Here is an 18108-nt window from a genome sequence, read left to right as displayed (position 1 = left end):
GTTCCCTTTAATCAAAATCCTACCACAAGGGAAGACAGCCTTTAAGGATCATGTTTCAAAGCGTTTAGTAGTTATAGCCATGGAATACTTAACATATTAGATCTTGTACTGCGAAATGTGTGTAGAATAGCTTAATCTGTTACATCATATGTAATTGTTGGTAACGTTTAGCCATTAACTATTTTTAGTATACCACTTTAAGTTGTGTTGCCATCACAACTTTTAGCATAATTGAATTATTTAACCCCTTAAGGACAATAGGGGTTTTTACTCGTAGTATATTGTGGGACAATGGCTATTTTAACATTTTTCGGTGTTGCTGTTTAGCTGCGATTTTCTTCTTTCTCATTTCGTGCTCCCACACATATTATATATTGTTTTTTTCAGGACAAACAGGGCTTTCTTTAGATACCATTAATTTTATCATATCATCTAATTTACTATAAAAAAAATGATAAAATATGGGGATTTTTTGTTAAAAAATTACTTTTTCTCACTTTTTAAACAAAAAACTTTTACTCATCTGCAAAAACGAATGAAAAAACCTGCTAAATAGATTCTACTATTTGTCCTGAGTTTAGAAATACCCAATGTTTTTATGTTTTTTTGCTTTTTTCTGCACGTTATGGGGCAATAAGTACAGGTAGCATTTTGCTATTTCAAAACCTTTTTTTCCAAATCTGGTAATTCTTCCCCCCATGTGCCATTTCGGGTATCTTTGAAGCCGGCCAATCCAATTTACCCCATCAAGTTATATATTTTTAAAAACTAGACACCCCAAGGTATTTCACATGCTGGTAATTTAACCCTTTCCATGCACTAATTTTACCACCAGCCTTTGTGAAACTTTATGGTAGTACATTTTTTTGTATTTTTTTCACACACGTTGTACTTCAGGTATAAATTTATCACTCCTGGTATATGTCCGTGTCAAACAACACCCCAATATGTGTTCAGTAACATCTCCTGAGCGCAGTGATACCCCACATGCATGGGTTTGTTGGGTTATTTGGGAGGTAAAAGGCCGCCTTTGTGAGGTGTGTATTTTTTGGCCATTTAGACATCTGATCCTACTGCCCCCATGTCCCATATTTGGGACACCTTTGAACCCGGCCAATTCAATTTATCCCATCCACTCATGCATTTTTTAATACGAGACACCCTATGGGCATTTGTAATGCCAATATTTTAACTCTTTCCATGCTGGAATTTTTGTAAAGATAAAGAATTTTAGGACTTGCTTATTAATTTTTTTTTTTTTTTTTGGTGACAGTGGGGATTTTTATGTTACCATATTATTTTTATTTTTTTTAAACATTTTTTTAATTTTTTTTTTTAATTTTTTTTTAATTTTTTTTACTAATCACTCATTAGTGAGCTGGGCTCCATTGACCTTGCATGGTTGGATGCAGTACCTGCATTCAACCTGCAGGAGGAGCTCGAGAGTTCACAAGAGGGTCTGGATAGACCCTCTATGAACTCATATTTATTGTTCATGCCATCCTGTGAATGACGGCAACGTCATTTACAGGATGGCACTTGTGGTTGCTCTTCGGAGCAATCACAAGGTGATCGGGGTAGGGGGGTAGTGTTACTGACATGCCTCGATATCGAGGCATGTCAGTAACACCATTTATGCTTAGGAAGCGATTCAGATCGCTTCCTAAGCTGTTTTAGCCGGGCGCCGCCGCGATCTTTGATGATCGGTGCGGCGGCGGCCATTTTTCTTCCGGGGAGGGCTGCCGAGGGCTGCCCTCCCCGGATCCACGGTCAGCCTCACTTGTGAGGCTTCCGTGGATGCTGCAAAGCCGCCGATCGCGGCGAAAACGCCGCGATCGCGGCGATGCAGCTATTTAACGGCAGCCCGTACATGTACGGGCATTGTCGTTAACCCGTTGCACGGCAACCCCGTACATGTACGGGGATTGTCGTTAAGGGGTTAAATTAAACATATATGTTTTGTTTTTGCATTTCAATCAGCATAATTGCTTAAGAGCTATTTTGTTGAAAAGCTAACTTTATGGAAGATGAAATAGATCGCAGGTTATGGAAGAGCCATTTAATAAATTTTCTTTCTCCTGAGGGTCTCTCCCTCCTTCTTGTTCACAATATAAATAAAAAATAATCCTACAGGAGAGAGATAAGTAAAAGGGGAGTAATAATCATGTACATCTTAAGAACGGATTCTCCTTGATACTCATGTGATCTGTAAATATCGGTACATAGGTTTATTTAGTGTATAAAACTGTAAGATGCAAGAGTTAGGGAAGTGACAGATGCAAATTAAGTTATATATGTCATCGTCTTAAATAGGTGATTGTTGTTAATTGGTTCAGATAGCCTATTTAGAGGTGGGAGCGATAAGACATCAGACTTATTTTGCTAAACTCAGATCTCAGGTTATTTGAGGTGAATATCGTCATACTAATTACATTTGAATAATTAACACTTTTTTCCAGTTTATGATCATAGACTCCTCCTCCACCCTGTTATTAGGGATTTGCATTACTGTCTGTGACAACAATTTTTACTTTGCTCAGATTTTTAAACTCTAATTTTAACCTTAATAAATATATGTAAACATATAACATTTTCTCTCACACAAGCTATTTTGCGGTTATTTTAATAGCAATCTATGTTTACAAAGCAACATTTTTTTCTTTGCTTAGCTGGTGCTGCTGCAATGCCTCAACATCGATGAGTGATCATATTCACCATAGTGAAAAGTTGTATGCCGTCGAAATATGGCAGCTTAAAAAGAAAAAAAAAAAAAAAAAGTGCTGTTGGTCACCTTCAATGCTCAGCTGGTGTTGCTGGAGTGCCTAAATCACAAAAAAAAGTCAAGGAGCGCTTAAAAAGGCAGTATGAAAGAGGCATGCTGCCTCTCACACTGGGCAGATATACCAATGATTATGGACTTTTAAACCTTTGGAATAAAATGTATATTGTATGCTATGACCCTGTCCAACGTAACCCCTTGGGAACCCCTGCCTGCAGTAGAAACCTGACTATATAGTAGATATGAGTGCTTCATCCCATCTCCATTGTGTGCAATTTATCTGATGCAAATTACAACACTCCAAAATGAAGCAAGTCTTTTTTGCAGTTTCAGCATCAGTTCATTTTGGGGATCTTGTACCACGATGGACCTGGTCCCCAGGCGGTCATGGAGGAAAGCAGAATTGGGGCTTCTCATGCTACTACACCAGGTTCTTTTGACAAGATTGCCCTGGAAAACCTGTACTCTGCATTGGTACCTGCTTCAAGTTTTTTTTAACTGTTTTTTTTTTTGCTTTAACTGTTTCAGACTTTTAATATTGTTTTACTTTTACAGCTCCCGACTTTTACATTTTATTTTTCCATCTTTATGAGCAAGTCCTAAAAATAGCCCTGTATCTTCCCAAAAATCCTGCCAAACCTATGCATGAGGGGCATAGGTATACTCAGGGGGCCTTGCAAAATAACCTGATGTGTTTTCTTGCAGTAACTTGTGGTGGTATCACTGTTCTAAACACAACAGAGGGTGTTTTTGTTCTTAGTAACCCTTTAAATTCTCAGTAGAAGTAGACCTAAATTTACAATCTATGTGGGAAAAAAGCATTAAAAAACTACCAATGCCAACTTTGCCAAAAATTTGTGGTAACATTGCTTCATGAAAAGTGTCAAAATACTACAAATCGAATACCTTGGGTTGTCTACTTTTGAAAAATATGTACATATGGGGGGTGATTCAGAGATGTGTGACTGATAACAATCTCGCAATGTCACTATCGCTAATTTTGAAAGAAAACTTTTTTAAAATAGCAATACACTACTTGTACTTATTGCCCTATAACTATTAGAATCTGTTTAGCAGTTTTTTCCTTAGCTTTTGTAGCTTTTTATATTTACCATCATTTTATTATTGTTTACATTATACATTATATGATCAAAATAATGGTATCTAAATAAAGTCCTTCTTGTTCATTAAAAAACATGATTTAATTTGCGTGGGTACAGTAAATGAGAAAGAAAATGACTGTCTCAAACGGTGCAAAATGTCAAAATGGAATTGGTTAATGTGTAAGGCATCTGGAGTCTCCTTTGCAGCATTGTTCAATTCTTCCACTATCTCCTGCAACTATGATCTATTCTTCAGACATTGTGTGGTTTCTGATGCTTTAAAAAACAGACATGTATCAATCTATTTTACATGAAAATTAACTGCAGTCTCTCTCTGATATCCTTGTAATTACCATGTGATCTACTGGTACAGCAACTATACACTGCTCCCTAGGTTAAACTACTCCCCTCCTGCGGGGTTTCTGAGGCTTGTACAAGTCAGTACAGTTTAGTACTGTTTTTAAGCTTGCTTCAGCCTACTTTGTGTTTGGCAAGAAACTGGTGTCTCTGATGACTGTTTAGATTACTTCTATATTGTTTTAGTCCTCTATCTGCAACTGAATTCTCCAAGTACTATTTTGTCAGTTTATATATGGCCATTGGGCTTTGTGCTAATTAGTTGTGTTTGATATCTTTTCAAATGTCATCTGCTAGATTACTTGTGTGGAATATCATGTGCTGTTAAGGAAAATGTTTTACATACATGGACTGCATTTGCAGTCTACATATAGGTACAATCATTTACAGGGGGTATCAGGACTTTGTGTGCTAGGTCTTGGAATGCATTTTTCCCCCTGGGAGACCGGGCCAATTTGTGCAATAGTAACATTTAAGTGATAGACACAGATTACTGTTGAAGTAAGCTGTTTTTCGTTCTGTGAGTTTCAGCACTGAGAAGATCAGAACAGTACTACAATAACCTGAAGCTGTCAGAAAGAGAACTTTTTTTTTTCGTGAGAATTTCTTTCCTTACCGTTCTCCGTAGCATGTAGAAGGTAGCTCCGTTTATCGAGGTAGGGCACTAAGATGCAACCTAGAAATCATGTAACCTCCCACTTTATAGGCAAATAAGGATCCAAAGAAAATACTTTAATGGAAGGGTAAATATATATCCAACAGCATGTAACAGGAAACAAAACCCAGAGTGAGATGATAAGACTGCTTCTTCCACATCTTCCTCTGAAATCACATCTATTGCTTTCTGAAAATATGCAGGGTGCTCCAAATAGCCACATTGTATATATGCACAGTTGAAATATCTGCTGTCTTTGCCAAATATGGAGAGATGGCTCTGGTAGAATGCACCTAAATACCCAGTGGAGGTTCCATGAGTGTGGCAACAGCACTTTTAGATACACTTTGCCCTTTAAACTCCGAGTAAAATTCACAAACAAATTTGGGGAAGATCTGTTCAGATAGAGCTTGAAAAAGTGACAAGTCCAATATACAGTCAGGTCCATAAATATTTGAGCAGTGACACCATTTTCCGGATTCTGGTTCTGTATGCCACAATGGATTTGAAATGAAGCAATCACGATCTGACTCAAGTGCAGAATTTCATCTTCAATGAATCTAACATTGATCTAGATTTTCAGGGGCTCACATATAATTGGGCAAACTAATGTAATCATTAACAAAATTTTTATCTGGAACCCATATCACCACCCAATTCTGGGTTTCCTCACTACTGATGCTGGCCAGTTTAATGCAGCTGTAGCAAGGTGTCTGAATGAAAAGTTTTTGGTTGCTTCTGCAGTATGTTTTGATAATCATCTACATGTACTTTGAAGCACCATCCTATCAGCTTTGCAGCATTTTCCTGAATTTGAGTTGATAGTATAGCCCCATACACTGATGCTTCTGTCAAAAGTTATATCATCAAACACTATTGGCCCCATTCCATTGGCAACCAAATATGCCAGGGGTGTCCAACCTGCAGCCCTTCAGCTGCTGCAGGACTACATCGCCCACACCCCTGATATATGCCAATGTCATTACAATGCCTGAACTATGTTTCACAGATGTGGTATGCTTTGAATAAATCATTCCTTCCATTCAACATACCCTTCTTCTTCCATCGTTCTGTAGACTTCAGGCCTTTTGGTGTGGATGAGCTAACCAGTCTTTTGTTTGTATGAATGTACCAAATTGTTGATTTCACCACTATTTTTTTTTTTTTTGCAGGCTAAAGTCCTACTTTACTTCCATTGACAGCTCTTTGGACCTCATAGCGAGCGTATACAACAGTAGCTTCCAAATGTAAATTCCACATTTGGAATCAACTCCAGGCATTTTAACTGCTTATTAGTAAGTAATACTTACTGAAATAGCTTCTCAGTAAATTACCCAATTACCTTTGGTCCACACATAATTCTTAAATCATACACCCAATAAGTATGCAAACACATACTGATGAAAGATGAAAGTCTGCACTGCGGTCACACCCAGATTGCATTCAGAGCCACAAGTATGAAAATTGTGTCACTGTTCAAACATTTATGGACCCAATTATATATATAAACTGTTAAACAAGCATGTGATGTAAATATGTGACATGTCGCATATGATGTGGCATAAAGCTATTTAAAATATGACAAGACACAGGGACCAATTAAGGTCCAAATGGCTTTTATATGACTTCAAATTCTATGTTCAGATGCATTATATTTAGGGCTGCAACAACTAATCGATAATGAAAATCATTGCCAACGAATTTCATTATCGATTAGTTGAATTAGCTGAAAAATAGCCCTCATTATATAATCCGTTTCAGTGACTCACAGCAGCAGTTACTACTTACCAGTCCCACCCTGCAGTAACTGTGACATCTGGCCCGGCCCCTTCCTTCTCCCAGAACCACATGGCTGTGACATTCATCTCACTGTAAGTATAAAATTACCGTATTTGCTCGATTATAAGACGAGGTTTTTTTCAGAGCAAATGCTCTTATGCTCTTATAATCAGACCTCAAATAGGTCTGACTATGAGACGACTAAGATCCAGATCCCCCGCAGCTGCAGGAGACCTGGATCCTCCTGTCCCCCCCCCCCCACTTACCGGTGCTTCTGAGTCCCTGGTGTGTAGCCAGGGCAGTGTGTAGATGTCTACGCGATCAGAACTCTGATCTCTGACAGTCGGGGAAGGTCTGTGCGATGGACGCAGACAACCCCTGGTGCTAGCCACACCTCTTTCCGGCTGCAGAGTAAGTTGTCTAGGCGAATCGCATAACAGGGGAGTCAGAAGCACCGGTAAGTATGGGGGGGGGCATGTTAAATGGGGGGCATAAGGCATTTCTGGAGGCAGAGTGTTCTATGAAATGCCTTTTAACCCCCTTAGTGCCACTCTGCCTCCTGAATTGCCTTAAACCTCCCTATATCCCACTCTGCCCCATAATATGCCTTTTAACCCCCTTAATGCCAGAGTGACATATAGGGGTATAAGGCATTTCTGGAGGCAGAGTGGCACATAGGGGGTCAAAAGGCATATCATGGGGCACAGTGGCATATAGGAGGTATAAGGCATTTCTGGGGCAGATGTGCATAACTGGGGGGGCAGGTTGGAAAATAGAAGGAAATAAAACCAAAATATTTTTCTCAATCATAGCTTTTATTAAAAAAAATAGTTTACATGAATTAACATTTACTGGTAAAAAAAAATTCCTATAGGGTCGTCTTATATTCAGGCTTTTTTTCCCCTAAATTAATATTCAGATTTGGGGGTCATCTTATAATCGAGCAAATACGGTAATATTTGGGCTGCTGAAAGTTAGGGGAGGTGGGGGTTAATTTAGGGGCAGTTATGGTTAATGGGGTGTTTAGGGTTAATTTAGGGGATGCTATGGTTAATGGGGTGTTAAAGGTTCATTTAGGGGTAGTTATGGTTGATGGGGTGTTTAGGGTTAATTTGAGGACTGAGGGTTAATTTAATTTGATAAAGTTAACTTAAGGTGCAGTTAGAGGTAAAGGGGGAGGGGGCAAACTAAAGGGAATCTAAATCCTGGGGGCAGTGAAGATTAACCCAGTACTTATTTATAAAAGTATGGTGTCAGTGTGATGCGAACAGGTCTGTGACTCTATGAGGGGACTATGAGATATCTGGGGGGGGGTATAGGCATATATGGGGAGGGCAGAGTGGCATATCTGGGGATATAAGGCATATATGGGGAGGGCAGAGTGGCATATCTGGGGGTATAAGGCATATATGGGGAGGGCAGAGTGGCATATCTGGGGGTATAAGGCATATATGGGGAGGGCAGAGTGGCATATCTGGGAGTATAAGGCATATATGGGGAGGGCAGAGTGGCATATCTGGGGGTATAAGGCATATATGGGGAGGGCAGAGTGGCATATCTGGGGGTATAAGGCATATATATGGGAAGGGCAGAGTGGCATATCTGGGGGTATGTGGCGTATGCGGGAGGCGGCGTGGCGTACGCGGGAGGCGGCGTGGCAAGCTCAAATGTGCATAAATTGGAGGAGGGGCTGGTTGGGAAATAAAGACAAGAAATGCATTTTATCAAAGTTTCTTTTATTCTGCTGTTTGTATTTAACATCATTTGTTTATTAAATTTTAAATAAATGAAAAATTTAGCTAAGCTAGTCTCAGGCTCAAATAATACAAATGTGTAATACGAGGCCTACCAAACAGGTGTAAGCATGCTGCAAGAAACAGTATTATTTGAGCCTGAGACTAGCTTAGCGCACAGACACTTTTTCGTTTCCCTGTTTGCACATATTTGAGGTTGTTGGCTCCTCATCAGTCTGGTTGCAGCTTGCTGTCCAGGGGTTAATGGGGAGGAGGTTTAATTGCACCTCCCCCAACACATTAATAAGGTTTTGGTAGCAGTATAAACTGCTTTGTGTGCCCACTATGTAGGAGGTGAGAGTAGGTTCTCACCCTATTGAGAGTGTGCCTTGACGTGGCGGGTGAGCTTAATTATGCTTTGGCCAATTCATATAACCAAAACCTCTCATTTATATTATGTTTATATATTTGTTGCCAACTTTATTAGGGTAAGAAGCGCAGACAGTTTGTTTCTTTAATGGAAAACAAGGAAGATCATGATTATTATTTTTAACAGTTACAAAAGAGTTTCTAATGATCAATTAGCTTTTTAACCTTACACTTGGATTAGCTAACACAATGTGCCACTAGGACACAGGAGTGGTGGCTGCGGATAAAAGGCCTATGTGCACCTATGAAGAGATTGTTTAAAAAAAAAAAAAAAAAAAAAAAAAAAACCCATTTCCTGCTACAATAGTCATTTACAACATTAACAATGTCTCTATTAGATTTCTGTTCCATTTGATCTTATATTAATGGACAAAATGAGCTTTTCAGGTTAAAAAAAAGTTCTCCAAACACAATCTAAAATTAGAGGGTCAATGGTGTGTAGTTTCAGGATGTTTCATTTTACCGAGATGCTGATAGATAAGTTGAAGAAAAAAATAAATAAAAAAAAGCCATCATCTTCCATATGCTACCATAAAGACAAGACATGAAAAAGTTATTTAACCAGAAAAAGTCCAAAATCAGAGTGGTAGTGAGAGTTGAAAGTATTTATTGATTTTTTATCATGCCATCATATTCTGCTGTGCTGTACAATAGGTAAACAGGAGACAATTACTGCATCAATTACCAATTTGGTCTGAATTATGTCACCTTTATTCAAGCAGAGGTTTCAGCTGTGGCAAAGCAATGAGAACAGTACCGACTGGAATATGCAGATATCATTAAGTCAGAGCTAAATATGGAGGAGTCAGCTCCAAACTGACAATCTGCCCATTCACCCTGAGATTGAGGTAAATACCCTAAGACTTCTGCAAATATGCTTAAAAAGAAAGGAATAAAACAGCTCCAAACATGAAGAATTTGCTCACATGCAAGTTCCTTGTTTAATTTAAAATTCAGTACGACTTTTGAAGCTCATGGTTCCACCCTATTTAACATTTAATGGATTATTTCCACTAATACAACTAAATGAACACCTCCAGAAATGCGCCCATCATGTAACATACTGGAACACCACCTGTGAGACCGACTACCGACCGCTTTCGGCAGCCCAGTGTGTAACTATTTTACCATAACTTCTTTAGCTGTAGAACTTTACTCTGAAGCATTTATCCCATGGCCGCTAAAAGTTAGCCTGCTCTACAAAATGCACATCTTAGCAGATCACTCAAAAGTGCATACATATCTTACTGTACTTGCAGGGATAGCTACAAATGTATGCATCTAATTGTTTAACTCACATTAAACAAGTTGTCCTAGGTTGCCTTTTGCAATTGTGCATCATATACCAAGCAAAGCATGTCAACACTTACACTATACATCTGTAGAATGTCTGTCTCGAAGAGCGCACATGTTGCAAGATAATCCTTGGAACTCCATACAAAACATGAATCAGACTATTAATGTTTTGTGCCGGTCAAACCTTCCTCTTTATCTTGGAAGTTTGAAGGCCCTAATATATGGGAGTGTGGTCATACATGCTAAAAAAATTAATTTGCTGGTATTATAACTTTGTAATAATTGCTTGTTGTGGACATTAAAGATTGTACAAAACCAAATTGAGTAGTAATAATACTAAAGGTGAAAGGTTCATAGCTTTCACGAAACAGTGCATAGCATGATACATTTCCGCAGAAGATGATCAACCAAATAACATTAAAAACCAGACTAGAAAAAATATTTTATGCATAAGGGCATAATGTTAGTTTTAAAATTGCTTTCAATTCTTCCTTACATTACCTTTAGCTGTAGAACAGGATGTTCTGCGCTACTAGAAGCAGTTCCCTCACCAGTAACACAGCAAGTAGGAGAGACACAGACATCAGATATTTCTTGACCATTTCAGTACCAATGTCTCATATAACCTTATTGTATGTTATTCTCCAGTTTTATTATGTAGATTTGCTTGATCTGACGAAATGTGCATGAAATATGGTATGAAGTCTCCATGAATATTTTTAATTGCAGGATTAGATTATCCAATACTTTTAACTCAAGATTATATTACACAGGGCCAGCCTGTTAGATTTAAGTTAATTAGCAACCTAACATTTACAATAAAAGCTAAGCCAAAAACAAATACAGAATGAGTAAATAGTTTTAATATCAGACTTTGATTAGAACAGATAATGCTTCAGCGATATTTTTATGTGTTTGTATGCCTATGCGTGTATAATATATATATATATATATATATATATATATATATATATATATATATATACATACATACACAGATTACATTTATCTAATACAACCACTGAGTAATTAGAATTTGGCATGTATATTTATACACACACATACATGTCGTTTATTTGCATTTTCGTCACTTTTTTGTCTGAGCAGTTTACATTTAACAGAATATTGCAATAGGCAGGTTCATTACATATTAGTGTTTATTTTACCAGATTGTAAAATATCCATTTGTTATTCCACATAGGTTTCCTGAAATATGGTGCTTTAGTGTTTCATAAGAGATGCATGCTGATCAGTTGCCTGCCAGAGAGCAAATGGCACTGTATGTATATTTTAGAGAATGTCCTACACTCATTTCGGAAACATAACCCAGAATAATGTAAGCAAGCACCAAGCAGTCTCCCTGTCAAAACAAAGCAAAAGGGCAAAAATAGCCTTACAAATCCCTTTCAGCATTACACAGACTTAAATGGTTTGACCAAACCGTGTCCAACTGATGTGGTTATAAACCTGGTCTATCTGTTATACAGCTTGCAAATTTGCCTCAGTAATATTTATTTTGGGGGTTTTCGAATAGCCAAGTAATAATGCAGTGTAACAGATTTAATTTCTTGTTTGTAAGACTGACAAATTAAACGTGTGATTTGTAGTGGCTGCACGGTTACAAATAGTCTTGTTTTTTTAAATAAAAAAAAATACATGCAAAGAAATACATACATATATGTTTAGCTAACCATTCAAAACCATGGCATTTAATTAGCAAAGATCAGCATCTCTTAAAGATGAACGTAGTGCTATACTATATTTTAATAAGAAATTTAGTTACAGAAAAATTAGGGTAAGAAAATAGTGTTTTTTTTTTCTCATAACAATTACATTTAAGGTTTCTACGGTTCCACATTATCCCCCTAAGTTTGTGAATTTGTATGTCATTCACCAAAGCATTTAGCTATTTAAAGTGAAAAACAATTAGGAGTATGCTGTGTGGAGCTATGACAAAACCATTGCAGATCAAATGAGGTATTGCACAGATTAATAAAAAAGCAAAAAGGCAACAAAAATATACAGCAAATTGGTAGACCATTTACATGATACTTTTACAGAATCCATAGACAGAAAGTAGTGTTTAGTATTCATTCACCTTAAAAAATATATATATATTATATATGTGTATTGATCAATCATCCCATTCATCATCCTCCTCAAAATCTTCATCCTCGTCCTCATCTTCATCAGAATCTAACAAAAAATGGAAGTAGACGATGGATTAAAAATGAAAATAAAAACAATGTTTACTTTAAAGTAGCTATTGTGAAACTTAATAAGAAATATTATAGGGATAGGATGGGCTTTCCACAAAAAAAAAAAAAAAAATCTCAGGATGATGAACCTGGTCAAATTGTGCACTTATGTGAGCAAAATCAGAACCCCCCCCAAAAAAACAAACAAAAAAAAAAAAACAAAAAACACAACACCATTATAAACTGCCTATGTGTGTAAATTGTTGGTTTCTAGTCTACATATTTACTTGTGTCATGTCTGTGCAAGATTCCATCTTTCTCAAATGTATTCATTACAATGGGATTTAGTAGTAGAGTTTAATATGAGAATGTAATATAATATACACAGGATGGACCCCAATGGCATTCTTCTGCAAGAATGGTTGAGTCGGACCTGCTTCGTTACATACCAGTTAATTTTGGGAAATAGTGTCAGATTATTGAATACATCACATTCTATCATGTCTCTTCTTACCTGTGTGACCTTGCACAGTATATTCTGTATTTATCAGGGTATAACACGCACTTACTTCCCGAAACTTCGGGGCTGCAATCGTAGCTGCGTGCTATACGACGATATGCGCGGCCCGGCACTCAGTGTATCAGCTCAAAGCACTGGCGCTTTGCTCTGACTCATTACACACCAGACTGCGCGGGTGAGTGCCGGACCACAGAGGAGGCAAAATGCAGGTGCGTGTTATACGCCGATAAATACGGTATTTTCAGTTATTATTTGCAAGTATGTCTCAAAACAAAAAGAATAAATGCAGGAAACACAATTGACCTAAGCTATATAAAAAGATACTGTAGTTGTGACTTCCTATACCTATGTGGCATAATTCCTTACAAATAAAGCGAGGCAAGAATAATGGCTTAAATGCAAAAAAGCAGAGAATACAAGAAGCTAAGACTAAAATATTATTACTTCTACTTCAATTTAGGATATCTTAAACTCCACTATATACAGTTTTAAATTCATTACCTGAAGAATGAATGGCTTTACTCCTTTTCTGCATTACTTCCATCAGCGCTCCCACTATTCCTGTGGTAGGTGCAGGGGTAGTTGCCACAGAATCAGACTCATCAGTTACCTAAAATATACATATATATATTAAATGCCAAACTAAATTATATACCTGAAGGTTACACAAATTACACAGATCTAGATATTAGAAACAAACTACCTTGTTCACAAGTAGTTAGCTATTGTAGCAACAAAGCTACTAATTGTATACTATATATGACAAAAAAAATGTCTTGCAATTCCATGCTATTTATAGCCTGATATTATCCATCAAACACACATGAAATGCTTCACACACACTATACCTGAAATAAAAGCATGCAAGGGTGGTTACAAATTTGTGCCAAAACAGAACAGCATATAAATTAAATAGCGGTTACTTACAGCCTTTAACTGAATGCCCTGTCGTATTTGGTCTAATAGTGCATCCCGTCCAGAAGAGGACACAGGTCGGTTTTCTCTGTTATCTACTTTTTTTAGCTGGGCTCCTTCTCTAATTTGATTTAGGAGAGCAGATTTATTTCCCCCAGGAAGCGCAGGCTGATCACCATCTGCAGCAGCTCCAGGTAAAGCAGGTGGTGGTGGTGGTGGAGGCGGAGGCGGTGGCGCACCTGTACCAAACCCAGACATTGGTGGAGGGGGAGGAGGTGGCGGACTACAAGGGGCAGATGAAGATTGGCCTGTCTGCGGGGGTGGATACAATCGGTTAGGAGGTGGTGGCGGCACTGAAGCTGCTGGCCTGGAAGGTGGAGGTGGTGGAGGTGCAGCCATAGGAGCTCTAGAAGGAGGTGGGGGTGGTACACCCCTGCCCCTTGCAGGTGGAGGAGGAGGTGGTGGTCCTGAGCTGTGGGGGGGTGGTGGAGGTGGCGGACCCCCCCTAGAAGGAGGTGGTGGTGGAGGTGCTGCAAAAAAAAAAAAAAAAAAAAAATTATAACCTGGATGCTTAACATTACAGTCATGAGTACTAATGCCATACTGATACTAACAGCATTGAGGACATCTTTGGTACAAGTTGGCACAGCCTGAACAAGCAGGACTAGAAAGAAACTGATCCACTCAAAACCATCACACAATATGAAAATATATATATATATATATATATATATATATATATATATATATCCCATGCATCTTATTAAAACATGCAACACACTGAGCATTTAAGAGCATAATACAAACCAAGTATACTTAACCCTGTAAGCACAAAGCGGTTTATTTTGTACCCTTTATGACAAGGGCTTTTCTTTAGATAGCATTATTTTGGCCATCTAATGTAATATAAAATAATAATGTAATGTAAAATTTAAAAAAAAACCCTAGCTTTTATTTGAAAAATATGTTAGCAATAATTGTACTTAACCCCCTCTATTTCAAAACCGTTTTTCCCCAAATCTGGTCATTCTGCACCTGTGTGCTATTTGTGGCATCTTTGATGGGGTAAAACTGAACTGACTGGCTTCAAACTTCAAATGCTAGTATTGTAGCTCTTTTCATGTCGGGATTTTTTTGGAAGATACACAGCCACTTTTATTTTTTACACTATTTGGAGGTATTTTCTTTGAACTTGATGATTCCCTTTATTTCATCATGGTGGCAACACTGGGGTCTTATTTTCAAATATTTTATGTATTTATACATTTTAATTACATTTTTAATTAAATAATGTTATTTTACTTATAACAGTGATTAGTGAGCTGGGCTCCATCGACCTGCATAGCTGCAGTACCTGTAGCTCAATGTTCTCAAGAGGGTCTGGAGAGACCCTGTGGGAAAGCAGCTCAGCTAGCGTACCTAAAGTGCCTTGATTATAGAGGCATCCAGCAGCATGCAAAAAGTTGGTCATTGTTTGATTGCTCCTAGGAGCGTTTCAAACTGCCTTCCGTTAGAGATGATCCTAGGAGCAAATCAAACAATGCTTGACTTTGCTGCTGAATCCCTCTATAAATCAAGGCACCTCAGGTACGCTAGCTGAGCTTAGGAGTCTCAATATGATGAATACTAACAATCCTAAGAGCGATCGTACAGGACCTCTACTTTTCTTTTGGTGTTGCTGAATGCCTCGATGTTGAGGCATTGCAGCAACACCAGCTGAGCAAAGAAAGCAATCGTTAATTGCTTTTGTTTGCTCATTTAACCCCATGATGGAAAAAAAGGGGTAGCTGCTGGAGAGGGAAAACATTATCTAGCCTAATTCAGAAAAACTATTTCAAAATGCACAGTAGAAACTATAATGTTTGGTGGCCAAAAAACACACTAATGGCTGGATTCACCAAGAAGCTAAAATCTGAAGCAACCAAACTGTTGATTTGTTGGGTGTGTTATTCGTAGACTTAACATGAGCATTAAAGCCAGGTCTACTTTAAGGGAACAGTCAATGTATTATTTTTTTTTTGAAGGGACAGTAACAATGCGTTCGCTTTTTCCTATGTCTTTGTGAATTATAAATGTACATTTAAAATGAAAGGTTATCATGCATTACTTTGGCCATATATATTTAAGAGTCTAAGTGGGACAAAAATCTTCATTACGATTATAAGATACATTCAAGATAAGGCAACAGTGCCCTCCACTAATATTGTCAACCTAGGTAAATATGGTCTATTTAACCTTTTGATCTTTTCTTAAAAAATACTCTGCTCTCATGTATATTAGACAATATGAGTTTGTAATTAAAAAGTTATATATGTATGGCACGATTATTGGCACTGCTATGAATTCATATGACAGAAGTATATTCCCATTGATATTTTTAAGTGCCTTGCAAAAGTATTCACCCTCATTGGCATTTTTCCTATTTTACAAGGTACAAAAGGGGTAGTGACTACAGCGCTTGGGTCACTGTCGAGCAGCAATACTGTAATAACCCTAATTGACCACAAAATATAATGTGAAAGGTGCGCTAAAAAATACATCTATGGTCAGATGAAACCAAAATAGAGCTTTTTGGCACCAGAGGTGGGTTTGGCACACAAACTGAGAGGTAACCATAGAGAAAAGTACATCATACTCCCAGTTAAATAGGGTTGTGTCTCTAGTGTTTTGGGACTGTTTTTCTGCCAAAGGACTTGGACATTTTGTTAGGATACATGGCATCATGAATTATGAAATATCACATATTAAACGAACACCTGCCTGCCTCTGCCACAAATGCAGTGTGGTTGGACAACGAAACAAAAACATACATCAAAAACACAATAATGGTTTACTGACCATAACATCAGGGTCCTACCATGGCCATCCCAGTCCCCTGACTTGAACCCCATAGAAAACCAGGGGAGCGAACGGAAAAGGAAAAGTCCACCAGCATCGACTTTGAAATTAGAAGGATCTGGAGAGATTCTGGAGGAATGGTCTCAGATCACTTGCCATTTATTCTCCAACCTCATCAAGCATTTTGGGAGAAGACCTTGTGCTACCTCCCCTTGCCAAGATAACAGCATTAAGTATTAATTAAAGGGGTGCCAATAATTGTGCACAACTTTTTTTTGGGGGGTAAACCTGTTAGCTTTCATGGATATCAATTGCAAAGTATTGAAATGTATTTTTGAAGAAAAGATCAAAAAGGTTCAGCGATAGATAATTTTTCAGAATTTTTTTGCTTATAAAAAGGTGCCAATATTAGCGGAGGGCACTATATAAGTATGGTTTAGTGCTGTGTAGTTTGAGATGGTTTTAATGCTCAATTTGGCATTTTGAAAAAAATTATATTTGTAAGTATCAACTATGCTTTTTTTTTTCCCCCCAGTTGCTCACTAATAGTCTATCACACCATGCATATTTTATATTTTTTATAAAACAAGTAAGCAACCGCCAATACATACCACCCCACAGTGGTGAACCTATAGAATAAACAGACTTGATCATCATAATTTTTCATGTCCCCTTTACCTGCACAAAAAAATTCTAATAGAAACCCGAGACAGATAAACATTGATGATTTTCCCATCAGCATATAAGCGTTGGCTTAAAATATTCATAGCTCAGAAATACTTTACAAATATTTTATTGCATGCAAAGCTTCAAAGAAAAAAACAAAGAAACCTTTTGGATTTGCACGGCTGACAGAATAAAGAAACAAAGGTTTTTTTCAGCAATAGGCTTAAGAAAGCAATGCACAAACTGGCCAACATATAAAACTCACCTTGTCTTCTCAACTCATTTTTTACTGCCTCCACACCTCCAGTTTTCGCAATGAAGTCATAAATGACCTTTGAGGTTTCCTTGTCTTTTAGCTGAGCCTCAGAAATGCCACACATGTCAAAAAGCTTTTTAAGTTCTGGATCCAAATTATTAACCTAAAAATCAAAGGACGAGGAGTTGTGTTAGACAGTCATAAACAATAAACCAAACCTAGCTGCACGTGAAAACTATTGTTTACTTAGCTTAAACATCTCCAAAATCTCACACCTTGCTGCCCCTACATGTGTATTTTTTTACATCAGGATCCTACCTACCACTAATACAACCCCCACACTACCTCTTTCATTTGGCAATATCATTCCATTCCAGATTGTAAGCTTGCCAATACATTGGTGTGTTAGTCTGACAATTCTGGTCTCATAATTTTCTTGAATATATGTATTTTAAGAAGTTAAGTAAGTTGGTGCTATATAAATAAAATAAATATATATACAATTTTTATTGGCCCAATGTAGGAAAGGGGTGCAAGGAATAAAAAAAAATGATACCTTAGAGGTTTCTTCAGATAAAATCAAG

General features: G+C 37.6%; 1 protein-coding gene across 2 annotated transcripts in view; it reads right to left on the bottom strand.

The window, feature by feature from the left end:
* Window positions 1-10830: 10830 nt before the first annotated feature.
* WASL (WASP like actin nucleation promoting factor) overlaps window positions 10831-18108 on the bottom strand; it is a 29512-nt gene continuing 22234 nt past the window's right edge. Inside the window, exons 8-12 of one of the 2 annotated variants that reach the window (XM_053465692.1) lie at window positions 17534-17687; window positions 17214-17231; window positions 13777-14294; window positions 13351-13459; window positions 10831-12327 (exon numbers count right to left, since the gene is read on the bottom strand). In XM_053465692.1, the coding sequence (XP_053321667.1) occupies window positions 12266-12327; window positions 13351-13459; window positions 13777-14294; window positions 17214-17231; window positions 17534-17687 (861 nt within the window). In that variant the 3' untranslated portion in view covers window positions 10831-12265. The remainder of the gene's footprint in view (window positions 12328-13350; window positions 13460-13776; window positions 14295-17213; window positions 17232-17533; window positions 17688-18108) is intronic. The other variant, XM_053465693.1, reaches the window with a different exon arrangement.

Source organism: Spea bombifrons, chromosome 4, assembly GCF_027358695.1.
Source record: "Spea bombifrons isolate aSpeBom1 chromosome 4, aSpeBom1.2.pri, whole genome shotgun sequence".
In the NCBI taxonomy this organism is placed as follows: domain Eukaryota; kingdom Metazoa; phylum Chordata; class Amphibia; order Anura; family Pelobatidae; genus Spea; species Spea bombifrons.
Note: the sequence above shows the minus strand (reverse complement) of the source record. Positions and strands in the feature narration are given on the sequence as shown.